This window comes from Rhinolophus ferrumequinum, chromosome 11, assembly GCF_004115265.2.
Source record: "Rhinolophus ferrumequinum isolate MPI-CBG mRhiFer1 chromosome 11, mRhiFer1_v1.p, whole genome shotgun sequence".
NCBI classification, from domain to species: Eukaryota; Metazoa; Chordata; class Mammalia; order Chiroptera; family Rhinolophidae; genus Rhinolophus; species Rhinolophus ferrumequinum.
The window spans coordinates 78,684,573-78,711,600 of NC_046294.1; the positions used below are offsets into that span (position 1 = coordinate 78,684,573).

Consider the following 27,028-nt stretch of genomic DNA (forward strand, 5'->3'; position numbering starts at 1 on the left):
CATGTTGGCATATTTTGTGTGGTTATCTGAAAATGTTAAAGGGTACCTTTGTGCCTGGCAGGTAAGTACCTGCCATATAATCGCAGCACAATACATTCTTAAAGGATGATAGAGTGATTACTAAAATAGCTGACTCATGTTGCAAACCGTCACCCAATCCTCCGAGCTTCAGTCCCTGGATATTCAAGCCACCTTAGAGTGCCAGGAATAGTGCCACCTAGTGAATTAATAATGCTGCTCCACTCCCAGCTCTGCCACCGTACTCCTCAACCTCCTTTCTCCAAACACTGGCCAACTCTAAACTAACACTTTGTGAAATCAGAGAAGAGGAGGACCTGAGATGGGGCAGGCCAGCCCCACCGGTCAGTAGGGCAGTTCCTCGAGAATGTGATAGTCACTGTCTGCCATCGCCATGCAGAATCAAGTGGAAAGTAATGCCCCAGGACGATGTTAGAATAGATTTATTGCTACATTTATATACAATTATACAAACAGCCAGGATGGAAAGGGGACTGTTGCATCAATTTCTCCAGATTTCACAGAGGCGCACACGTAAACACAGCTGTACACCGTGAGTCTGCTCTGAGTTCAAAGCCAAAAATGTCACACACGTTCTTTGAAAAAGTGGAAAATTCTTAGAAATTCTCTCCATATGTCCCTCCTTACAAGCTAGTCATGCAGACAAAAGTGGGCTCTCAGGAGCTGAGGCTTGCAGGTCTCTGTTTGGGGGCAGTGCTTCGAAGACAGGACGCAGTGGGTGCTGGCTTGGGACTGTAGGGTGCATTGCAGGATCCCCAAGTCCTGGCCCGTCTTTCTGAGGTCTGTCCCTGGGAAAGGCAAGCGAGGGGTTTGGAGAGAGACAGGAGAGCAAGAAAGGGAAAACGAACAGTCAACTGAGATGTGGAGAGAACCATCAGCGAGAGGCCTGGATGTGGGACCACGTGTCCATCTGGTTCCAGCTGAGATTCTGGACTTTTGGGGATGTACACATTCAGAACATCAGGCATATCTTGGTAGGACCTTATCCTAAAGCTCGCCATGTGGCATATGCCAGGGACCTGCATGAAGACGTAGAAAGTGAACAGGAAATTTAGGTAAGAAAGAAGAAAATGAAACTTAAGTATTACCGTAATAGGATGGAAATGGACACGACCTTAATTGAGATGCACACATTTCATAAATAACATTTAGCCATGGTTGAGTTTACTGTTGAATTATGAAGGGAGATGGATGCTGAAGAAATGCCATGACATACAGATTGCACCAACGCAAAAGCGGTTCGACGGACATACAGTTCGACCAACTCTACACTCTGAGCTCTGCCTGGCTAGAATTATGTTTGGTCCCTAAGGGAATCTAACAAACTAGTAGATCTTGCAATTCTCAGATCCAGAATTATAATATGGATAGGAGACCATGGTACAAACACACTCCCCTTCATATAAACTTTTGTGACGTGAATCACAAGAGAAGTCTTTGAGCAGCATGTGGGGCATGTGTGCCCAAAGGCTGAGCTCACCGTATTTATACCAGCTCCATCTTACCCACCTCAGGCCATTTCCTGACTCAGGGGTCCAGGAGAGAGAGTCTTCATATCAGGACTAACGTGGCCTCCTAAGTGAAAATCAGCCTAGCCCTTCAGAGAAAGGACAAGCCCTGTAGGCTGGGAGAAAGAAGTTTGTGGGTCTGAATACACCAGACTGCCAGAGGCATTTGGGGCTGATTAGTAATTTGGATATAGCCTGGTACCTGAGATTGTAGGGCATTCTATCCCTGAAAAACAAAACAACCCCCCACCCCCCAAAACAGCCAGCTATAGCTTGTCCATGGCTATAGATGTTACCTCTAATTCCTCACCACCATAATCCCATAGGCCACAGGACGACAAGACGAGCAGAAACCCTAAAGACAGTGGAGAAGGATCGGAAAACCACTCAGAAGTCCCTGTGCTTTTTCTTGGGTCAATAACATTATAATCAACTATGGAGAGGCCCAGCAGATCTTTTGAGGCTGCCAACTATGTGACATTTCAAGCTGAAGGATGTGGCGACTGCCAGCTCCCTTGATCCTTTAATAAATTAATCTCTGGATGATTAAAAATCTCTGTCATTTGATCTTGACTTTTCTGGTGAGTCATGCAGAAAATTTCTTGTCCTGCTTCTGACAACAATAGCACAGAGTCAAACTCACTCAAAGATTTTGTTCTCAAAACCATTAACAGATAAAAGTCAGTGATGGAAAACTGCAAAACATCAGGCAAATTTTAATTTGGGGGATCTTACCAATCAGCAAACAAAATGTTACATTAATTCCTGCATTAGAAGAAATGGTTTAAAGATGAAGAGCTAAGAAGAATATTGTTCATGACAATCTATGGAATACTAAGAACATCTTTTAACCAAGGATTTTAGCTCAAATATCAGGAATAAGACTAACTGGATTATACGAATTCACAATCAGCTCTATCTCTTTCACACTGAGTGAGAGTGAATGGTGATGGATATGCCACAAGCCCTTCATGTGGGTTTGAAACAATGAAGTATTTTGGTGATGTCATGGAATGTCAGAGATTCTTGCATGACTTTCAACCCATTTCAGAGTGATCCAAAATCAAGGCCAAAGAAGCAAATCATTTCTAAAAATTCCCCACCTGAAGTGAACATGCATGACCTTTTTTTTTTTTATGTCACATGAAAAACATCTAAAAAAAATGTTAGAATGGACATTTATTCCACATCTTAAAATATAATCTCAAATATTTTCACATATAGCTAGAGTTAGGTTTATAGAACTTTGACAGACTTAATCAGCAGGTTGAGGGAACGCAAGTGAACCCTTCAAGATCTATAGGATAAACTGCATTGCTGTGGTTTTATTTAGAAATGGGATGGGTCAAAACAGTCTCCGCCAAATAAATTAAGGAATTTTAAAACAACCTATTATCATGGGAATTAAGTTGATCAATGATTTTCAAATATTTCAAAACTGAGATCAAGGCATAGAAATGCATAAAATCAATGCATTTTATTCAACATACATATTGAATAAAAGAATTCCAATGCAATGGAATTCTTTTATTCAATATATATGTATGGAACTTCATTCTTAAGTATATGCGAATTTTTTTAAAAATAAGAAAAGAACCTCACGGCAGCACAAGTATCATATGTGTGAGATTGCCCCGTAATACTCTATACCCAGAGGGTTCTTTCACAAAGGTAAGAGAACAGTCTAGAGTAGCATGTCCAAATATTCACCAGGACTACAGGTAAAATCTCCGTTTAATAAACTCGGACCTCAAAATTATTAAATTGAAAGAAGATGATTTTGACTGGCAAAGAGCCAAAGAGATGTAAATAAATGAGGAGGAACCTGGAGGGGTGGAATTAGCTGCTGTATTGGAAGGGGTTACTCTGGGTCAGCTCCTTTGACTGAGAATCCTCTAGACTAGATAAAGGCTCTGGGCTATGGGTAAAACACTTCAGGTTTTACAGGGTCCTGCCAGCATCTTGGCAGTGAGAGGCATGGCACGTCTCATGGGAAGGTGGGCTGGCCTGGCCACCGCTGCCAGGTGTACTTACCTCATGTGGTAGGAGCCTCCTTCCTAACTGTTACATTTGCTTTATGCTGTTTTGGCAAGAACGCATCTGGAACAATGCATACAGTTTGGGTCCCCACCTTTCAAAAGAGACATCAAGAGGTTAGAAAGCGGTTAGCAAAAGAACACAGACGGAAGCCAAATAGTACGGAATGCCAGGAGCACAGCCACCTGGGCTGTGTGGGATCTCTGAGTGACCACAGTGCCAAAATCATCTCCTTCTTAATCGTTAACTTTTTCTCAGTCCCCTTTTGAATCTCCATGATTCCAACATGGAAATAAGAATACCTTTAAATCTCCCTTTAAACAGATGTTAGAATTCTAATAGCTGCCGCAACTCAACACAAACTGAATAGTTTCACAAGAATAATGGATCTCAGCTTTGTATTAGAGCTTTGTATTAGAGCAATACTTAAGATACATTTTATATTTTATTTGAGTTCTCTTTTAATTTAGGCACTGTTAAAATGTCTTTCAGGCACCAACCAGACTTACGGACCCAAAATACTTTGTGGTGCCTACTTTGAGATCAACAGTTGCAATCCTTGAATCAGCAAGTTCTCAATGTACTATAGCTGCCAACAAACAAACAAACAAACAAACAAACAAACAGTAAAAACCTCTCCTGCAACCATGCTGGCTTTGCTGTGGTTAAAGAGAAATATCAACCCTACTTTCTCTGGTCTGTTTTCTTCAGCTGAATCATCTGCATCTCTCAGATACAGTCCTTAGAGATACTGAAAACAAAGTCACGATTCACTCTACAGAGAAACTGCTAAACCAGCCAAGCTTATCCATGTGTCAGTTCTCTGAGTGGGGAGAATATTGCGTACAGTATTTTTTATGCTCGTGGGTTAAGCAATTAGAAATGCAGTTACTGGCAATCTTTATCTAATAAATCGGTTATGTACAAAAAGGGCATCTGTTGTGCGCAGTTTCCCATGGAAACCATGTTATAGATGGTAGTGCAGTTTCCAGGCAGCTTACCCATAATGAAAAACTGAATCTTTGCAGTAAAATATAGCAGAAATCCAAATTTGTCAAAGCTAGTAATAAAGGAACATAGAAACAATGAAGTTTATTAAAAGTTTTATAATTTTTCTTTAATGCTTGAGCTTAATGTTAAACTGGGCAGAATCAATTAGATGAGTAAGTAGTACTTGAAATTTAAGATTTTAAAGGGAATTTAAAGTATTTTCCAGGACCTGCAAAGTTAGCAGAGCTGACACTTTTATTGTATCAAGTGTCACTTGAAAATGTATTGCTGTATATTTTTCCTTAGTCACCAGCACTATTCTCACCATGATTAACTGTAACTGAGGTAGATTTATACTCATAAAGGAACAAAAGGAGAAGGAGCAAAGGAAAAGAATGGTTTCCATGAGTACACTGAGAAAATATACAAAAGCAAGAAAAAGGAGGATGGGGGAGTAAAGTGGATAGATGTAAGGCACAAGAAAGAAAACAGAATTAATGAGCGGTTACAGTGATAACAGAGGAAACCACGTGCATACATTTCCCTAAGAGAAAAAGAAAGAAATCAAGTCAGAAATTTCCAAAGTGTGCCACCAGGTGGCAACATGAGATTAAAATAACTTGGTTGAAAACAGCAACTCTGTGAGGGGGAATATATAAACAAATCAGAGGGGCTCAGGATTCATGGAGTGCCCAGCCATTGGTTAGGACATATATCACGTGGTCCCAGGAACGCAAACTTGGTTTAACATTAGAAAAATCTATCTAATTCAGTATGCTAACAAATAAACAAAAAGCACACATGCATATTATCTCAATATACACAGAAAATGCATTTGATAAAATTTAAACCTTTTTATTAAAAAAAAAAAAAAACTCTAGCAAAACAGACATATGTATACAAAAGGAAGTTTCATTAACCCAAAAAAGGACATGTACCAAAACCTTACAGCACACATGTGGTGGCAAATGTGAGAAATGTTAGAAGAATTCCTTTTAAATCAGAAATAAGAGGCCACTTATGTTTAAAATTGTACTGGAAGTTCCAGTCAAGTCAGTAAGATAAGAAAAAGAAGTAAATCTTATTTGGATTGAGAAAGACTGAGAACTGTCATTATTTTAAGAAGATGACTATTCATGTAGAAAGCCCAAAAGACGTCACAGATTTCAGAAACAATGAGTCAAGCAAGGTCAGCAAACAAAAATTAATTTCATTTCTATACACCAGCCGCAAAGTTTTAAAATTTAACTCTCAGAAGATAGTAAAAATAAAAATAAGATGCTTGGTAATAAACCTAACAAAAGAAATATATTACCTTAACGCAAACATTTAAACAACTTTACTGGAAGGTATTAAGGAAGACATCAACAAATGGAGAGAGAAAACAGATTCATGACCAGGAATACTTAATGTTATACAGATGTAACTTCTTCCCAAATTAATCTATTACTACATCTCCAACCAAAAGTGTTTTTTCCCCCACACAATTTAAGGGAATTCTAAAATTTACATAGAAGAACAAAGGGCCAAAATCAGGAATTTATTATTAAAACATGGCGGAGAAACTTTTAAAGAAAGCACCATCCAATATTAAGACTCATCATAAAGCTAAGGGTAGAGGAATTAAGACAGGATGGTTGACACAGAGACAAATTGACCGGTGGAATAGAGCAGGGACTATACATGTGCACACTTGATATTGGTAAGAGGTGGCAATGCAATCAGTGGGGGAAGGATGAACTGTCAAACTATCAAGACAACTAGTCATCCAGATAGGAAAAAAACAAAACAAAACAGCTATATTGTTTGTAAGAACTGGAATAACCCAAATGTCCATCACGAGGTGAATAAATGAACTGCAGTGCATTCACAAAATGAATCTACTCACAGCCGTGAAAATGAATGAGCCACTGCTACACTCATCACCGTGGCGCGGGGGTAATGAAACTATACAAAGTTCACTCGCATGCACAACCAGACTGTACTGCTTGTGGATACAAACAGTGAACGTCAAAGAAAAGGATGATGTGATAGAGGAGGAATACAAAAGCCAAAGTTACTGGGAGTGTACTATTTTCAAAACTGATACATGAGTATCTATTATATATATGTTTTAATAATATATACTATATATAATGATATACATATTCCTTTATTTATATTTCTACACACACATCTTTCCCTAACACTGCTGTAAAACAATCTCTAGTTTTCAAGCGTTTATAACAGAAACTGATGGAGGAAAACTACTACAATAAACAAGGATATTATAAATTTGGTTCCAATTAGCATTGGTCTTTGAACCATTAGAATTTTGACAGTCTCCAAGAAATCATCCAGGTAGAAAAGTCAAGTTACTCTTAAGGACACCGAGGAAAAGAAGCAACCTTGTTATTCCTACAATGTTGGGCACCCTCATCTCTAATAGTGATTCTCCAGGTGTGGTCCCAGAACAGCATCAGCCTCACCTGCTGAAAATGCAAGTTCTTGGGCCCTACGTAGATTTACTGAATCAGAAACTCAAGGAGGGGGCCCTGCAATCTGCATTTTAATGAATTCTCCAGGTGATTCTGATGTAGGATTTTGAGAAACACTGCTGGAAGTTTTTCAAATGCATAAGGAAACCTCTTCATTAAAAGAAAACAAGATCTCCCCTATGATCAAATCAAAATTATAGACAGCTGAGAAAACCAGACCACTGGACTTCGGAAGAACATGGCTGTTTTTCAAATCCTTCAATTCAGAGATCAGCAAAGTTACGGCTTGTGGAACAGATCCAGCCTCCTCCCGACCCCCCATTTTTGTAGAGACCATGATTTAAAAGTTTTTACATCAGAAGTCAAATATTTCATAAAAGGTAGAAATGAAATAAAATTCAGATTTCAGTGTCCAAAAATAAAGTTTTATTGGAAGGCAGCCATGCTCATTTATTTACATATGCCTACAGCTGCTTTTGTACTAGTGTTGTGTAGTTGTGACAGACCATTTCTCCTACAAAGTCAAAAATATTTAACATCTGCACCTTTACAGAAAAAGTTTGCCAACTTCTGCTTTAATTTGGTAATTAGAATGTAACAATCTAAAAGCAAAATATAGGCAATCATAGCGATATTCTCTTAAAAATAGTTTGCATTTGAATCCTACAGGCAAAAATCTAGCAGTTTCACGAATCATAAGGGAAGTTAAATCAGATCCATTTTTATCTACAAAGTAAATAACCCACACAGAGTATCTGGAAAATGTTATTATGCTGCTTTCTCTCTTCAAATTAAGTGATAAAGAACTGACGGTAAATTTTAATGCAGTACCATATCACATTTAGTTCTGAAAACTAACTTAGCAATCTCCTCCCAGTAACATTTACTCAGGTGGTTAGCTTAAGCTGTAGTCCTGTCAGGGATGCTGCACATGACCGTTATTTCTCAGGCCTCACACTGTGGCCACCTTCCTCCCTTCCCCAGGCTGGAACTCCTCAGGCCAGAGCCTCTTTCCTCTGACCTTCAACCTTGAATTTTTTTCCAGATCAAGTTCGGTTCATATCACTGAAGACATGCTCACTGAGTTCCTGAAATATTTTATTCAACAACTATTGGGTAGCCGAAGAATCCTATTTTTATCCATATCCATCTTTACCTCTTGAATTTCATCTTCCTCCAAATTTCTAAGATCTGTTGAGCAGAGACCCTTCTTTTGATTTCGAGGGCTTTAACACAATAAAAAGAAAAGGATGCTTTCTCACCAGAGTATTTCCACTCATGTATTTCCACTTAAAATCTTTAAGCTGTATTCACTTTATCTTGAAAATGAGAGAATTAAGCTCTTGACAGTTTGGTGATACTAGCCCACACAAAATAGTTGAATTAAGTCTGGTCTTCAATTTGGTGGGCTTTGATCTTCAGGTCACTGTTACCCTACGTTCAACTTAATATTTAAAGCATTCTTGTTTGGCTTCTAAATTAATGGGCACATTCACTTTGAGTTATGCAGACAAGCAAATCCTCCACAGGGCACTGTCATGTAAACATATCTCAATTGGGAAGGTAGTTTTGTAATCAAGAGTGGATGTGCCTCCAGTTCAAAGGAAACCAAAACCCAAATGTGGCCTCTGCCCCTATGGTTGCCTTTGTCCACGTTACTGAACTGCAAGTGCAAGAGCGCACCTGCCCTCAAGGAAACCTGCAGCACTTAGGACATCTTTGTGTGGATTAGGAAAAGGTACCCCTTTCTCCAGACAGGCAGCTCTGTGTAGCCCCAGGATACACACTTGTGGAGGACACACTAAATTTGTACTTCTCTCCTTGAACTTTTGCCCCTACATTTCTGTGAGCGCTTGTGACCTGGCTCTGTTCCGACTTCATCTCACACACCATTCTCCTCTGGGTTCACTCAGCTCTGGAGATACTGCCCTCCTTTCTGTTCCTTGAACAAGTCAAGCCCTTTCTTGCCTAAGTTCTTTGCATATGCTGTTCCCTTTACCTGGAATTCTTTAAAGACTGTAAATTGGTGTTGAGTGAGCCACTTGTGGAAAGCAGATACATTGCTTGGCTTGCAAAACATTTTCTAAATTAAAAAAAACAAAACTATAATAGCTGTCATGTAAAAATTGGGAGATTTCACATAAAAATTACATTTCAACTTGAGTATCTAAAGCATTATTCTTTGGATGCTTTTTAAAAATCCATTCTGACTTATCTTGGAAAAGTACAAGTGTGGGCCTACTACCTCTGAGAAGTTGGTGGCTCCCTAGACAGAGTGTGAGATCCCACACAGCCGGACCCAGGTCCGCGGCACTTGCCTCCCTCTGGCAGCTGCATCCGCCATCTTGATTTCAATACAAGAGGAGGAGGAGTTAGCCTTCTCTTCTTTCAGGTGACTACTTACTGTGTTTCCCCGAAAATAAGACCTAGCCGGACAATCAGCTCTAATGCGTCTTTTGGAGCAAAAATTAATATAAGACCTGGTCTTATTTTATACAAGACCGCGGTCTTAAATAAAATAAAATAATAAAATAAAATACCAGCTCTTATATAAGACTGGGTCTTATATTAATTTTTGCTCCAAAAGACGCATTAGAACTGATTGTCCAGCTAGGTCTTATTTTCGGGGAAACATGGTATATGCCACCTCTTCACAGAATGTTTCTGACCTTCCTGTCCTAAATTATCATCCCCATATTTTCCCCAACTTACTCCCTTGTTTCTTTCACAGTACCAATTTGATATAAATTTGCTTTTTATAGGTCAAAGATGGCTGAATTTTGGCAGTTTCACATGATTCAATCTAATACAATTCACAACTCTTATTTTGCTTATGTTTCATCTTTCTATAGAAACTAAGTCCTTTAGGATGAGGATCTATGCTTATTCACTATGCTCAGTGACTAGGACGCACACACCAGCTGGCAGGCACTAAAATACTTGGATGAATAAATGAAGACACCTTCCACCAAGAAGAGTTCCTTAGCAGCTCCAGAACATACACAAAATCCATTTAACCTATCCTGTGGTCTCTAGAATTAGCCTAAGTTATACGCGTACTTTCCTAACCCGCAGTCCAAGGCCGTGGTTTGGGTCTGATTCGCTAAAAAAAAAAAGTAGACTAATCATTTATCAGCTGAGGAGAGGAAGACTGAGGCAGGACCAAGTTATGGGGCTGGGATCCTGAGTTTGGTTTGACATAATAAGTTTGGGGTGCTTATGAGATATCAAAGTGGAAATTTCAGGTAGGTAGTGGATATGTAAGTTCAAAGTTCAGAGGAGAGGTTTGGCTGGAGACTTGCAAGTTTTCACCATACTGATGGAATACTGGATAAGGTCACTAAGAGAGCCAAGTGTAGAGAGAAGGCCTGGGCGTTGGGACACTGCAATATTAAGAGGTTCACAAGAGAACCTCACTTATCCATAACACACAAACATAAATTATTTGTCTACCAGGAGTAAACTGTAAACCATTCACTGCTCAGGACAGACCATGTCTCTTTTTATCTCCACATACTTAGCACAGGGCCTGGCACACATGCTAATAAACATATGCTGAGTAAGACCTTCTAAGGGAATAAGTACAATCTTTATAAGGCAAACAAAAGACATTAAAAATGAAATCCAAAGGACTTGTGTACACTCATACCCACAATACTCACAGATGACCAAAAATCATTTTGAAAAACAAAATGACAGAAGTTACTGCTTATTAACACCTTTAATATGCCAGGCTGTAAACAAAGTATCCCATGTATGTTAGTGCAATCAATGCTCACAAGATCAATAGTGTTACTCCCATTTAGCCGATAAGGAAACTTAGGCTCCAAATGACTGAGTGGCTTCCCCAGCTAGTAAGTGGCTGGGCCATTCTAATCCAAATCTAGACCTCCAAAACCCATGCAATTATCTGTACATTATGCTGCTTCACATCTATCGCAAACACTCTTTGAATACCAATCAGACAATGTATTTAATTCGCCCTGCACTGATAAAACCTGGATCTAGCATTTTCTGTAAAAAAAAAAAAAACTAAACACTTGCTGAAGCAGCAGGAGAATCTGGGAAAGGATCCCTGTAGACTGAAGAGAACCATGAGACACAGAATCTGTCATTTGACTACTGAAATATCCAGAAACACTATGCAGAAACAGATGGCAGGCTTCAGCAGCACTCACTGGACAGCTGAAAGAGCACATATTACTATTTCAAAAATTTTTAAAACACATACATCACTTATGTAAAAAATAATTTCCTATATTTTAGGAATGCCTAAGATGTATTAGGTTGGTGCAAAAGTAATTGTGGTTTTTGCTATTGTTTTTAACCTTTTAAACCGCAATTACTTTTGCACCAACCTAATAGGTAATCTTATGTAAACTTACCCCATCCACTGGACTATAACACAATTTCTTAAAGAGGATAAAACACAAGCAGTGTTTGTACAAGAATACATCACAGTATTGTTCATAACAGCAAAGGATTGGTAAAAACGTAAATGTTCATCAGAAATTAAGTATTCATATATTTTCATACTGTGGTATTTTTGTACTGATATATAACGATTCCAAAACACATACCGTTCAGTGAAAGAAGTACAAAACCGTGTTTACAGAATGCTATTAACTTATGTAAACAACAAAAAGTATGTATTATATGCATGCTTATATAGGTAATCTCCAGAAGGAGGCACAAGTTGAAAGCAACAGTTACTTCTGGGGAGAGCTATGGACTAGAGGACAGAGAAAAAAGGCTTTTTTTCCCTTCAGTGTTATACAAGTCAATTGATTGAATTTTTTCATGTTTATGTAAGAATTTTAATAATTTAACCAAGTTTTTAAAAATAAGGCTTTGGCCATAAAGTAGCTAAGTACAACCTAAAGCACCTTTAGTATTTGGTAACTTCAACACATGATACCAGAAGCCAATGAAAAATATACTTTCCTAAAAATATTTGTAATTTAATACCTACTTTTCTAAGTCTTTTAAAGAAAAAACAATTTTCTTTGAGCGCAGCTGGAACAATTTTTTTTAATAAAAAGGAGGGAATTTGGCAATTATTTTACTGCTTAAAAACAATCTCCAAAGGAAAAAAATAACTCCCCCAAATCTTAAATATGCCAGTTTTCTGATGCTTTGCTATGATACAAGCTATTGCTATTATAAACTTACAAAAATCAACAATTAACAATTGTTTGAGAAGAAAATTCTACCCATACTGTTTGAGACAAGGGATATCCTGATGTATACTTGAAGTAGAAAAATCATTTGTAGTCAAATGATTAGCTTAATGGTAAGTTAAATACAGTAGTTAACAAAAAAGAACATAAGAAACCTTTAATATTAAATTATGTTTCAATATTGGCTATTATACTATAAACCATTATTAATAAGGTTTCTTATATTCAATAGACTCTATTATACAAGGAAACCAGACACGTTTATACTTGATATTAAAGAGTATCAATTCCTTAGTGGCAGAGGACTTAGTTAACAAATCTAAATTACTAGCTAGCCTATCTAGTGATTAATTTATACCTTTTGATGCTAATTAGCACCTACTAAACGACTTCTCATTTCCCTAACTCCTGCACATTTTATATCAATTTTTCTTGTTATTTACTACTTTATTTTCTAGATCTTAGTTTGGGTCCATGTTTCAACTCCCTGACTTAACTACAATTTCCATGCCATAGTCATAGGATCTCATCCGTTTCTCGTAACTCTAACGGTGTTTTTGCATCCATAGCCATTGCACTGTAGATCACTGGAAGAATGAAAGGCTGTATGAATGTATACGTACGTATGTATTAGTCTTATTACTTAATGGGGAAAAAATCCATGCCTCCTTGCCTCCCATTCAGCATTCCTTTCATAACACTATGAAATTGAAAACCTTTTAAATTTCTAATGTCTAATGACTCAGAAACAGTAGGAGGTCGAGAACATTTTCTTACCTGTAGACATCACATTAGTAATCTAGAAGACACACTTGCTTCTAGTCTTCCTAATGCTTGAGAACATTCCAAAAATATTAATGTCAATAATGTCCTCTAAAGATGCAAAACTACTTTTCCAATGAGTACACTGTCTATACATTTTGATGCAAAGCCTTTGATACAGCCTATGTCCCTCCAGCTCATCATAAATATCCCTAAAATATCAGCTTATACCAGAATGTAATGTACATGAAACTATAATATAAACTACATGGATGATTAGGTTCTGGGTTCTAATTCTAGGTTTTATACTGCTTGGTACTCTAGTTTTTACAAAATAGAGGTATTCTCAGGATATTTTAAGAATGCATATAAACTAACAATGACTTTATTTTGTACCTACCAAAAAATATTTTTTCATACTTAGGATCAACTACTTTTAAAAGATGGTAGTATTTCTAGGAGAAAAAACTGATAATCAATGCAAAGGTTCTAAGAAACTAAAATGAGCTACTATTAAGGACTATCTACATATTAGCCGTTGTTATATTTTACAAAATTAGTAGGAAGGAAAATCATCCACTTGTAACTTTGATTACCAAAAGATTGTATTTACCTATATTCAAAAACTTTTATGGCCTAAAAACTGAGAAAAATACTGTTTAAGGGATTGTAAGGAGGAAATAAAGAGAAGAGGGGAAAAACCCCTAACATATCATTTGGGCAGAAGTATGATTCGTCGTAACTCTAGCGAAAGCTAAGTAGATGAAGCAGAATCAAATATGATCAACTTTTAAAATCTATAGGTTTTCCAAAGTAACTTATTCAAGGCTGTCACAGCCACTGAATAATTGTGCGTGTGTATTCTGAGATAATCTTCACTGAGTTGTGTTTTGGTGAATATAATCCCTTCATAATGATCTTTGAAAAACTATTTTTCTAACTCCTTAAAAACCTGTTTTCAAAAAACTCTTCATGTTTCTTCCAGTCACAACGTTAGGATCATCTGGGAGCAAAAGGATATTAATAGAACTGCTGTTAGCACACTCTGCAGTAACAGTTTTTAAACTATAAACAAGTATTAGTAATTCAAAGTACATGGATATTAACCCTTGGTCAGGCATTACATTTTGGGGAAGATAATACATCTGGCATCTAAGTCTAAATCTGATTCCAGAGAAATGCTCTGAGACAGACAACCTAATACAGAACTATGAAATTGCTTTTAAAAACAAGAATATAAGAGAACGTAAGATCTGGAATTAGAACTCAGTATCCAATGCGTATTTTCTTAGATGTCTTTAATTTCTAGTTCTTTTTGTGTCACTGAAGAACCCATCCACCGAAGGTCAGATAAAATATAAAACAGGCCTTAACTCACAAAAGAGGTCATTTTGAAAATAAGCAGAAGAAAAACCATTCCTACACGTAGCAAACAGGAGAGCAAATCGCATATAGATATTTCCTTTCAATTCTCAGAATGTAGTTAATGTAATTCTTTCCCAGGACCACAGCCTTTCTTCAAGCTAATTACAGAATATGTAGGTCTACTAAGCTCTCTTTATTCTCTGCACTCTCTAGTATACCTTAAATAGCAGCATGAATTTTCCTTTAAAGTTTATTGTTCCCTTCTGTAACTGCATTCCCACAGGCATCAGACATCTTCTCAAACTCAACCACCTCAGTACAGGATTTAAAGGTCCATAAATTTCTGACCCAACCTACTTTAGTTTTACCAGCCTAGAGTCAGTGAACAGTGAATCACATTTTCTATTCCAGTCAAGGCAGTCTAACTTTTCAGCTCTTGACTCTAACCACTGTACGCAATACCCTTCCTGGTCTGCCTCTTTTTAGTAATACCTTCTTCATCAAAAATTATTTTTTCTCTTTAAAACACATGAAGACTAAAAGCACAGGCAATAAAAGAAAAAAATAGATGAATTGGACTTCATCACAATTAAAAATTTTTGTACATCAAAAACATGAGTGAAAAGGCATTCAACAGACTGGGAGAATATTTGCAACTCATACATCTGATAAAGGATTATGTGCAATTCATACTATTTGATATGGAATTAATATTCAGAAACTATGAAGAACTACAACTCAATAACAAAAAACAAACTCAATTAAAAAATGGACAAAACGTGAATAAAAACTTTGGCAAAGGAGATATACATATGGTCAATAAGCACAAGAAAGATGTTCAACATCACAGAGAAATGTATCATAGGGAAATGCAAATCAAAACCACAATGACATACCACTTCATCCATTAGGATTGCTATTATCAAAACCAAACCAAACAAACAAACAAAAAGCAATTGTTGGTGAGGATGTGGAGAAACCGGAACCCTAATGCACTGGTGGTGGGAAATGTAAAATGGTACAGCTGCTATGAAAGACAGTATGGCAGTTCCTCAAAAACTTAAAAGATAGAATGACTACATGATTCAGCAATTTCATCTGTGGGTATGTAACCAAAAGAACTGCAAGCAGGGACTTGAACAGGTATTTGTACACCAATGTACATAAGAGCATTGTTCACAATTGTCAAAATGTGGAAACAATCCAAATATCCATTAACTGATGAAAGGATAAACTGTAGTACATCTATACAATGGATTATTATTCAGCCTTAAAAAATAAAATTCTGATACATGCTATAACATGGATGAACCTTGGAAACATTATGCTAAGTGAAATATGTTAGACACAAAAGGACAAATGAGTCCACTTATGTGAGGTACCTAGAACAGTCAAATTCAAAGAGACAGAAGTAAGACAGTGGTTAGCAGAGACTAAGAGGGAGGAATGGGGAGTTAGGTAGTAGTTAATGCGTACAGAGATTCTGTTTAAGATGACGAAAAAGTTCTAGAGATGGATAATGTAGATGGTTGCACATGTATTAATGTATTAATGAATGTATTAATATTAGTGAACTGTACACTTGAAAATGGTTAAAATGGTAAATTTTATGTACATTTTAACACAATAAAAAAATGAAGATTCAACCGAAAACAGCTAACGCCATTAAATTTCTCAACATTTAATACAGATTATTACTAATTATGATACTTGAATGGTTTATCAGTTGGGTATAAAATTGTCTTCCTATATAAAGTTAGAATTTTTTAAATTAGGCACTTTTTTTAGGATATCTTTAAATACTGACCAGAGTTTAAAATCTGACTTAAGAAATGAAAATTAAGTAATTTATCAGAGAACAGCATACTTGAGAAACTATACTGTGCATAAGAATTCTCTCCATCACTAACTTTGCTCTGTTGATCTTCTTTATGTTGCAGTAGTTTCCTTCATCACACAAGTATATATTTTATCCAAAATAGCTAAAATTTTAAAGTACATAAGTATTTAAACGGAATGATGGCATATAGGATTCAAATGCTAGACTTGAATCGCAGACTTTTCAGTATAAACAACAGGAACGGGAGGACGGAGGTATTGCCTTATGAGTCTAAGACATACATGCATTTCTAGGTCTAACACAGAAGATAAAACATCATAATTTAACTTGTAAAAAACTAAAAGGGATATTATGGCATATATTATAGCAGTGCAAGAATTTCAAATGATAAATCCATGTTTTAAGAAAAGGAACTCTTCCAAAGGATAGTCACATAAATCTCAGACATTCTGATCCCTATAATATTGCCACTAGGAAGATGGACATTAGGCTATACAAACTTAAAAAACTAAAACCAGTACCACTATTTTTAGGAGCAAACTAAATGACATGCATAAATATCAAAGTATATTTAACTTTTGAAATGATCATTAAATGTGAACAATTAGAACAGAATAATAAAAATAATAAATTACATGGATGGAAGCAACTGACTAGATACAAGTATGGAGGAACCTGGGCATACAAATAACATGAATCAACAAAATGGTATTTCCATTTCAAAAGAAATCTGGTATTGTAACAGATACCGTGTTTCCCTGAAAATAAGATCTAGCCAGACAATCAGCTCTAATGCATCTTTTGGAGCAAAAATTAATATAAGACCCAGTCTTATATAAGACCTAGTATTATATTATGTATTATACCCAGTATTATATTATATTATTATATAAGACCCGGTCTTATAGTAAAATAAGATCGGGTCTTATATTAATTTTTGCTCCAAAAGACGCATTACAACTGATAGGCTGGCTAGGTCTTATTTTCAGGGAAACATGGTAAATGCAAATGATCTAAGAGCTAAGATAAATTAAGATTTGAAGTTCCACATGTTAAGATAGGCCGTAACAAAGGGTCACAGTCATTCTGATCCTATTTCTATATCCCAGAACATAGCTGGTATTTATTAAAAATGTATTGGCTATCTGAAGATCATTCAGTAAGAACCTGGAACCATTTAGTAGCTAGGGAAGTCCAGAGCCAAACGTAAAACTGAGTTTAAAAGATGTGCGATAGGGTAATTATCTCAGTCATGATCTATAACCTTAAAATTCTGTGGAAAAGATGGCTACTTCAACTCCTAAAGCAGTGTATATAACCTGAAATCAGAAAACTCTTTATCATAGAGTTTAAGGGAGCTGTCAAAACAGAGGCAACAAAGCCAAGAGTTATGATCTTTCTGGAGGTAAAAGGGCAGCTCTTAAAAATTGTGAAATATAGGCATATTAAGAAGTAGGTCTACCAGGAAAAAAAAGGGAGTTAAGGTTTAATTGGAAAAGTCAAGGATGGAAAGGTGATAAATAAGCTTTGACATATGACACACTATTGTTAGCCAGATTTTCCTGGTTACCAGTGTAGAATTGTGAGGAGTCCAATTGCCTTGACATTTTATGAAGCTATCAAAACATCTGCAGAATTCACTGAGCTTTTGAAATGTCCTAGAATACTGTCATTCTACATGATAAACCACATCAGAATATTTGATATATAAATCTTCTAGTTAAAAAGTACAGAATAAGAAAATACTAAAGTTCTGTTCACTTAGAACAAACGCAGGAGAGAAACTTGTCTACCAGTTTAACTCCATACTTACACGTTTTCCCTTATTCTTAATTAGGATATCTAAGCTTTGGTTTACTAATCAATTCAGCAAATTTAATTCCTTATACTTCAATTTTAAGCTTTAGATTAAAAAAAATGAATTGGTTTATCATGCATACATAGAATGGGATGCTTTGGGATCTAAAAAGTTTTTATCTTATCTTCACTTCTAAAAACATCACAATCACAAGGTAATCAAAACTGAGACAGTAAGTGGTAGGCATTTATTTTTAATCAGAATACTAACACTGAAACTCCTTTCTAATGATAATCAGGAGTGAGAGTTCCAATACAGTCTAAGAGAACTTTTTAAGTAATTCTAGTTCTTTCAGAAAAACTCTGATTAGATATAAAGCAAAATCTTCTGAAATTTCCTTTTCTGACTCGATCAGGATAAAGAAATCACTACCCGCCTTTGATAATGGAAATGATAAAGTGAGTTAAATATTGCTATAAACTGAGAAGACAGCTGGCTTTTCCCATTCTTAGATTTATCACTTGTTTATTTAAGAAGAATACTCTTAATGTTAAAAATTAGTAGGAAGCTTTTAAAAAGACAACTTCTAGATGTATGGTAACTGTTCTGTAATATTGCTTTAAAATAAGAATATGTATTTAACTAAATGCATTTAGTATACAGTTCTTTAAAAAACATTAGCCTTTTAATAGTGAAATTAATCAATGACAATGAAAGTAGCTTCCTTAGGAAAAAGATACTAAACAATATACAATAAAGGCAATGGCTGAAAATCCTAAATGATTTCTGTTATCAAGAGAGTTGATTTAACTTAATGATTGAACTTTTCCACAGAATTAACAATCACTATTACTTCCATTCAAAAGAGGGGAAAGAGTAAGTCTGTGAGGATTTTGAAATTTTTCCTAACCACTTATCATTTTTAACATGTGATGATTCATGGGTCTAATAGAGATTGTAATTTTCAGGAAATATACCAAAAAATCCATGTTAAATAACAACAGTGGACCTTAAAGGCATGAGCTTTTGTCACTTTATTGTTAACCAATGAATGAATGTTATCCAAAATTATAGATGTAATTGTAACTTAATTGTACAACACAAAATTATACTAATGGTAAAAGCCTGGTGGAATTTACCAAATACTCATTAATATATTTTTACATTGCTATATGAACATGTGCTCTCAACTGCTAATAATAAAAGTTATAATTGGTTTAATCACTATGAAAACCCATATTGCAAATAGTTGTTCCTGTTTAGAAAAATTCACACAGCTTTAAAAATGGATTAAATCCATTTTAATCCTAATCTACAAACAGATTATGAACAGCAAATATAACTGGTAATTTTTCAACACTGATATCAAACTGATGTAGCAATGGTAGTGCACACAGTTCAAAATGATGAAAATCAATAAAAATCCAATGGGAGTCCAAGTTTTCACCTGTTGTGGCAATTGCTTTAATGTTTTGGAAAAGTGAACACATGCTTTAAACCACGAATAGTAGGGTTCACTGTCTAGTCCTCTAATGTGCTGCAAACAGAAACCTTGTCTTCCACAGGGATCGGAAGGATGTGCACAGCCACCGTACAACAGTCGCTTCAAGGCTTAACCAGCTATCTCTTGTCCTACAAAGTCCAACAAATATATATTAAATGCCACCTTTCCTTTTCATAATGCCTGCCCAGATTAATCCTTTTAAAGTCAGCAAAATCAAAAAAAGCACAAGGGATATTTTCAGACACAACTTGAACCTACTGTGTATGAAAAATGTCCTAACAAAATGGCAATTTTAATAGATAAATGTAAATTTGAATGCATAATACCAAATGGAAAGTAGCTGAACCACACAGAGAAAACAAGGCTTTCCTTATCTCCAAATCCAGATGTTTTACAATAAAGAAAATGTTAGAACATGTGACTATTAGAACATCTTTCACACTGGAAAGATTTCTTTGTAAGATATAATTGAACTTAATATAATCTAAAAATCATAATTTCTAAAATAGGATTAACAAACCAAATTTAAGTACTCTTAGTTAGAGACTGAAAAAACAATAAGCACAATGATTTAGGAACCAAATATGCTAAAATGATTATGTAACAATTATATCAAGAAATGAAGGTATAGACATTCTTCATATACTACAAGGGCAACATCTCTCTTTTACACACACACACACACACACACACACACACACACACACACACACACCCCTTCCTTAGACATACAACACCCCTCCAGATAGTATACCAGTGAGAGCTTACAATTTTAATACAAATAAGAGTCCCACAATTCAACTCAACAAAAAGGCAGTTAAAAATTTAGCACTCTAAGATATTCTGAAGGAAAAGGAAATCTCAAAAATATCCCTTCATGACTGAAAGCATCACTATGTATTATAAAACATATAGCTTACACACTCCATTGTGTTTGAACAACCAGTCATCGCAGGTGTAGTAGTGAGGTAGTATTACTGTCCCCTCATGGGACTGATGTTTGTATGTGCCACCCTTCCAGGAAGGTCCAGGGTTTTTTTTAATGGTTATAATCAATTACCAACAAATGTGTATTTCCTTTTATTAAATGTCTGCTTGTCTAAATTAATCTATGAAAGAAGAAAACCTTTTAAATCTTTCAGAGACAACTGTTATCTGCAGGTAATGTTTCATCAGTAAAGTCTCCTAGGAGCTACTACCTGCTGTGTAAAGGAAAACAGAAGATGAAACACCAATCAATTCAACTGTCAAAGATGACTGTAATCAAGTAAACAAATACCAAACATACAATAATGTAATAAAATTGGGATTTATACTTTTCATGATTCACATCTATCTTCTTCTACATAATAATCAAAGACTGCCCACCTGTGTGACCTGCCCTCACCTTGAACACTGCCAATGATCTGTTTGGTGGCTGAATTATGGCTATGGGCATGGCAAGATATGGAAAGGGCACACTGAGAAAATATAATGAGAGAGAATGTGGAAATACATGCAGGTATAATATGGAAGGGGCAAGGGAAAACAAACTAAACACTCAAGTCACCATCATCCTTTAAAATGTACAAAGTGCTTAAATCACACATACACATTTGTCAGACATGATCATTAGTATTAATCTTCAACAGAAAAAAAAATGGAAAATGCAAAATGTGAAAGGAGGTGATGGAACACTGTTCTCCGTTCCCTGGCCCAAAAGAAAACCAGCATGATATCACACTGCCTTTATGTTGAAGAGCTCCCCTTAAATATGTCTTTCAGCCATGACAGTCAAACTGGTATAAGTGCTTTGGCAAGGTGGGATGCATTCCATCACATCTGCAAAGGCCTGCTTTTCTCTGTTGGTGGTTCAGCTTATGAAGAACATGTATGCAAAAATAACAGTTCTCACATTGCTTCAAACTCATCAATACGTTGCTTTGTGTTGCCTTGTCGAATCTGTCGCAGAGTCTTGTATTTATCACGGCCTGCTTTAACATTCTCAGCATGCAGAACATCATTTTGTGTTTTCTTGCTTTCATCTCTGGCCTGGGCTAATTCCGAACTTAATGCCTATGTTTGAAAAATAAAACAGTATGACAATTATTTTTTTCTTACAAAAATACACATATAAGAAATCTGCTTTTTGGTACATTAAAGAAAAAGATTTCAAAATGGAATTTTTAAAGTGTGTAAGTTTGTTTTACTTTTAGTTAATGGTGGGATAGGGATTAGGGAGGAATACCCATGGCTTTTCATGTCTACACCCACCAATCATGGTGATTTTGTGTATTATTCTAAATTTCCTTAATTTTCTCACAATACTTGAAATGACTTAACAAAAGATTCAATGTAGCTGTTACAGAATAACGTTACTGTAAGATCTAAAATCTATACCATGAGAGAAGATTTTTCCAAAAGTCTTACTATATTTATTACAACTATCACCTCATTTTCTTGTCTTTATTAATACCTAAAGATTTCACCAATTAAAAAATTAGGGAACTTATCTGGAAAAGTCTAAGAATATTAATTTCTCATTTTGATATAATTATATAATTAGGTCAATAAATAATTCAGATTATGTAATGTCATACAGGTAGTCTATTAAATTATCATTGCTTTTTAAACGTATACTTTACTGTTTAAAACCTAAATTCATTTGTTTTTTTTAAACACAGAATTAAAATATTTTCTATTTTTGTTAGTTTCAGGTGTGCAAAACAACATAGTGATTAGATATTTATAAACCTCACGTGATAACCCCAATAAGTCTATTACCCATCTGACACTACAGTTATTACAATATTATTGACCATATTCCCTATGCTGTACTATGTATTCCTGTGACTATTTTTTTTTAAATTATACTTGACATTCAATATTATATTAGTTTCAGGTGTATAAAGTAGTGGTTAGACGTTTATATAATTTATGAAGTGATATCCCCGGTAAGTCTAGTACCTATTTGACATCGTACATAGCTTTTACAAGATTATTGACTATATTCCCCATGTTGTACTTTACATCCCTGTGTCTATTTTGTAACTACCAATTTATACCTCTTAATCCCTTCTTTTCCTTCACCCATCACCCAATCCCACTCCCATCTCCCAACCATCAAAACATTTTCTGTATTTATGAGTTTATTTTGTTCTTTAGATTCCACATATAAGTGAGATGATATGGTTATTTGTCTTTATCAGTCCGACTTATTTCACTTAGCATACCCTGTAGGTTCACCATGTTGTCGCAAATGGTAAGATTTCATTCTTTTTTATGGCACAGTAACATTCCATGGTATATATGTATCACAATTTCTTTATCCAATTTTCTATTGATGGGCACTTAGATTGCTTCCATATCTAGGCTACTGTAAATAACGCTGTAGTGAACATAGAGGTCCATATGTCTTTTTGAATTAGTGTTTAGGATTTTTCTGGATAAATATCCAGGAGTATAATTGCTGAGTCATGAGGTAATTCCACCTTTAATTTTTTAAGGAACCTCCAAACTGTTTTCCACAGTGACTGCAAAAACTTGCAATCCCACCAACAGTGCACCAGAGTTCCCTTTACTCCACATCCCCACCAACACTTCTTGTTTGTTGATTTAATGATAATAGCCATTCTGACAGGAGTGAGATGGTATCTCATTGAGGTTTTGATTTGCATTTCCCTGAGCATCTTTTCATGTTTATTGGCCATCTGTATACCCTCCTTGGAGAAATGTCTATTCAGGTCCTCTGTCCATTTGTTAATTGGATTATTTGGGGGTTTTTTTGTTATTGAGTTGTATGAGTTTTTTGTAAATTTTGGATATTAACCCCTTAACAGATCATTGGCGAATATCTTCTCCCATTCAGTAGAAAGTCTTTTCGTTTTGTTGATGGTTTCCTTTGCTGTGCAAAAGTTTTTTAGTTTGATGTAGTCCTATTTATTTTTTCTTTTGTTTCCCTTGCCCGAGGAGATATATCAGTAAAAATATTATGGTTAATGTCTGAGAGTTTACTGCTTTATTTTCTTCTAGTTTAATGGTTTCGGGTATTACATTTCAGTCTTTTATCCATTTTGAGTTTATTCCTTTATGTGGCGTAAGAAGGTGATCCAGTTTCATTTTTTTTTTTACATGTATCTGTCCAGTTTTACCAGCACCATTTATTGAATAGACTGTCGATACTCGAGTGTATATTCTTGCATCCTTTGTCATAGATTAAATATACGGATGGATTTATTTCTGGGCTGTCTATTCTGTTCCATTGATCTATGTGTCTGTTTTTATGCCAGTACCATCCTGTTTTGATTACTATGGCCTTGTAGTATTAGTTTGGTATCAGGTAGTGTGATACCTCCAAGCTTTGTTCTTTCTCAGGATTGCCGTGGCTATTTGGGGTCTTTTATGGTTTGATATAAATTTTAGCACTATTCGTTCTAGTTTTGTGAAAAATGCCATTGGTATTTTGATGGGTATTACATTGAATCTATGCATTGCTTTGGGTCGTATGGACATTTTAACTACATTAATTCCATCTTTGAGCATGGTATATACTTCCATTTATTTGTATCTTCTTTAATTTTTTTCAATATCTTATAATTTTCTGAGTACAGGTCTTTTACTTCCTTGGTTAAATTTATTCCTAGGTATTTTTTTTTGTGGATGCAATTGTAAATGGGATTGGTTTCTTAATTTCTCTTTTTGACCATTCAGTATTGGTGCATAAAAATGCAACTGATTTCTGAATATTAATTTTGTATCTTGCTACTTTACTAAATTCATTTATCAGTTCTAATGGGTTTTTTAGTAGAATCTTTGGGGTTCTCTCTATATAGTATCATGTCATCCGCAAATAATGACAGTTTTACTTCTTCCTTTCCAATAAAATACTTTTAATCTTTTAGCATGAATCAAGCTATCATTAAAGAATAAATTACGGTTAAGGCCTGATTACAAGAGGCTTCCAAACATTTGCTAATGGGGACATACAACGGAAGAAATGAAATGATGTGCCTGTAGGCCAAGCACTCACAAACCAATCACAAGGCCAGCTAGTGTTAAAGCTTCCAAAAATCAAATGTTCCTTTTTAATAAGTCTGTCTTGATAAATGGGGAAAATGCAAGCTGTATTTTAAATATGCATATAACTGCAAGTTTTAAATACCTGGAGTTGCTTCTTAACACGCTCATTTTTCTGTGTTTCTGTTACACGTTCTTCCTCACTTCTGTGGTTCATTACCCCGTCATTTGATAATTCAGCACTAGCCTCAGCATTATTCTCATCATGTTCATCGTGCTCATTTTCTGTTGGAGGAATTACTGGTGGTGGTGGAAGTGGAGGGGGGGAAGACATCACAGTTTTTAACTCTTCTTTGGTCTTTTCCAAATCTTCCTGGGCTGCAAAAGCCTGAACATTAAAAATAAGTTTATCAGCAACTTACTTCAAAAACTGGTAATTAAAAGAATCAAGTTATCCTTCCTTCCTAATAAAAGCTATATTGCAGGGTAATGAAAATAAGCCCGACTGATGAAAGCTCTGTTTTTATAGAAGAATGCCAGCAGGTAGCAGTGATAGAATTGAAAAACATTACTCTGGAAACCCTAATAAAATGATTAATTCTGGCAATGTTTATCAATTGCTGCTAAAACTGTTCTGCGAATGGTTGATGAGAAATGGATATTAGTATAATGCCAAAGGATGCCATACCTAATAGATTACATTTTAGTCACAAGAGGAAAAATGTAACCAGACAATTAAGGAATCAGACTATAATTACTCTAATCCAATAGTCAATTAAAATCACTAATGGGGAGTTAACTAGATATTAAGTGTCTTCTGATATGCTAAAACAGTAAGCATTCAACATCCCCAATTATTAGGGTGATCACATTGTGCTGGTTTGCCTGGAAAGTTCTGCTTTACACTCTTGTCCTGGTGTAATTATTAACACCCCCTTTCACTTTCAAAAATACTCCAATTTGAATGATAAATTATATGGAAGTTTCACCTATGAGGTGCTATAGCCAAAAACTTCTAACTTGAATCCTTCAAACTTTTATGTCTAATTTTCACTTTACAGGAAATACTGATGATAAAAAGACAAGCTGAATAAGACCATGGAAAAGCAACTAGACAAATACAGGAGGAGGGAAAATCTTCAAGTCCTTTCAATAAATCAATATCATAAAAAGAAGAACTGTCCTACCTTAAAATAGACTTAGAGCAAACACATACAAAGCAAAGTCCTACTTTGGACACTGGCCTAGCAAATTAGCTATAAAAGACTTTTGGGGTCAGCTTTGAATACAGTCTGCCCAGAAATAAACCCACACATATATGTTCAATTAATTTATGACAAAGCTGCCAAGAATACACAAATGGAGAAGCAACAGTCCTTTAACAAATGGTGTTGTAAAAACTGGACAGCTATATGCAAAAGAAAAAACTAGACCACTATGTTATACCATACACAAAACCACAAAACTCCTAGAAGAAATCATAGGCAGTAAGCTCACTAACATTGGTCTTGGCAATGATTTTTTGGATTTGACACCAAAAGCAAAGATAAACAAGTGGGAGTACATCAAACTAAAAAGCTTCTGCACAGCAAAGGAAACCATCAACAAAATTAAAAGGCAACCTACTGAATGGGGGAAAATATTTGTAAATCATGTATCTGATAAGGGGTTAATAATATAAAACACTCATACAATTCAATAGTTAAAAATAAATAAACAATCAAATTAAAAATGGGCAGAGGATCTAAACAGATATTTTTCCAAAGATATACGAATGGCCAGCAGGTACATGAAAAGGTGCCCAACATTACTGACCATTAGGGAAATGAAAAATCATAACCCAATGAGACATCACCTCACATCTGTCTGAATGGCTATTATCAAAAAGATAACAAATAACAAGTATTGGTGAGGATGTGAGGAAGAAAGAACCCTTATGAACTGTTGGTGGGTGTGTAAATTTGTGCAGCCACTATGAAGAGCAGTATGGAGACTCCTCAAAAAATTAAGTATAATTATCATAGGATCCAGCAATTCTACTTCTGGATATTTATCCGAAGGACACAAAAACACTAACTTGAAAAGATATATGCATCCTATGTGCACTGTAGCATTATTTATAATAGCCAAGATATGAAAGCAACCTAAATGTCCACTGATGAATGGATAAAGAAAACATGCTGTGTGTGTAGATCTACACACACACACACACACACACACACACACACACACACACACACACAGGAATATTATTCAGCCATAAAAAAGAAGGAAATCTTGACTTTTGTAACAACATTGATGGACCTTGAGGACATTATGTTAAGTGAAATAAGTCAGACAGAGAAAGACCAATACCATGATATCACATATGTGTGGAATGTAAAAACAAACAAAAACACTGAGCTTACGGAGAAAGAGAACAGGCAGGGGTGGGTGAAATTCGAAAAATGGGTTAGTAAGTACAAACTCTCAGCTATAAAATAAGTCATGTGGATGTAATGTACAGCATGATGACCACATAATAATACGGTAT

At 35.5% G+C, this 27,028-nt stretch overlaps 1 protein-coding gene across 5 annotated transcripts in view; it reads right to left on the reverse strand.

The window, feature by feature from the left end:
- Nucleotides 1-446: 446 nt before the first annotated feature.
- RDX (radixin) overlaps nucleotides 447-27,028 on the reverse strand; it is an 85,344-nt gene continuing 58,762 nt past the window's right edge. For 2 of the 5 annotated variants that reach the window (XM_033120286.1, XM_033120287.1), the window contains exons 13-16: nucleotides 24,641-24,883; nucleotides 21,395-21,555; nucleotides 3,582-3,678; nucleotides 447-1,058 (exon numbers count right to left, since the gene is read on the reverse strand). In XM_033120286.1, the coding sequence (XP_032976177.1) occupies nucleotides 3,612-3,678; nucleotides 21,395-21,555; nucleotides 24,641-24,883 (471 nt within the window). In that variant the 3' untranslated portion in view covers nucleotides 447-1,058; nucleotides 3,582-3,611. Of the gene's footprint in view, nucleotides 1,059-3,581; nucleotides 3,679-19,015; nucleotides 21,556-24,640; nucleotides 24,884-27,028 lie in introns of those variants that run through there. The other 3 variants (XM_033120288.1, XM_033120290.1, XM_033120289.1) reach the window with 2 other exon arrangements.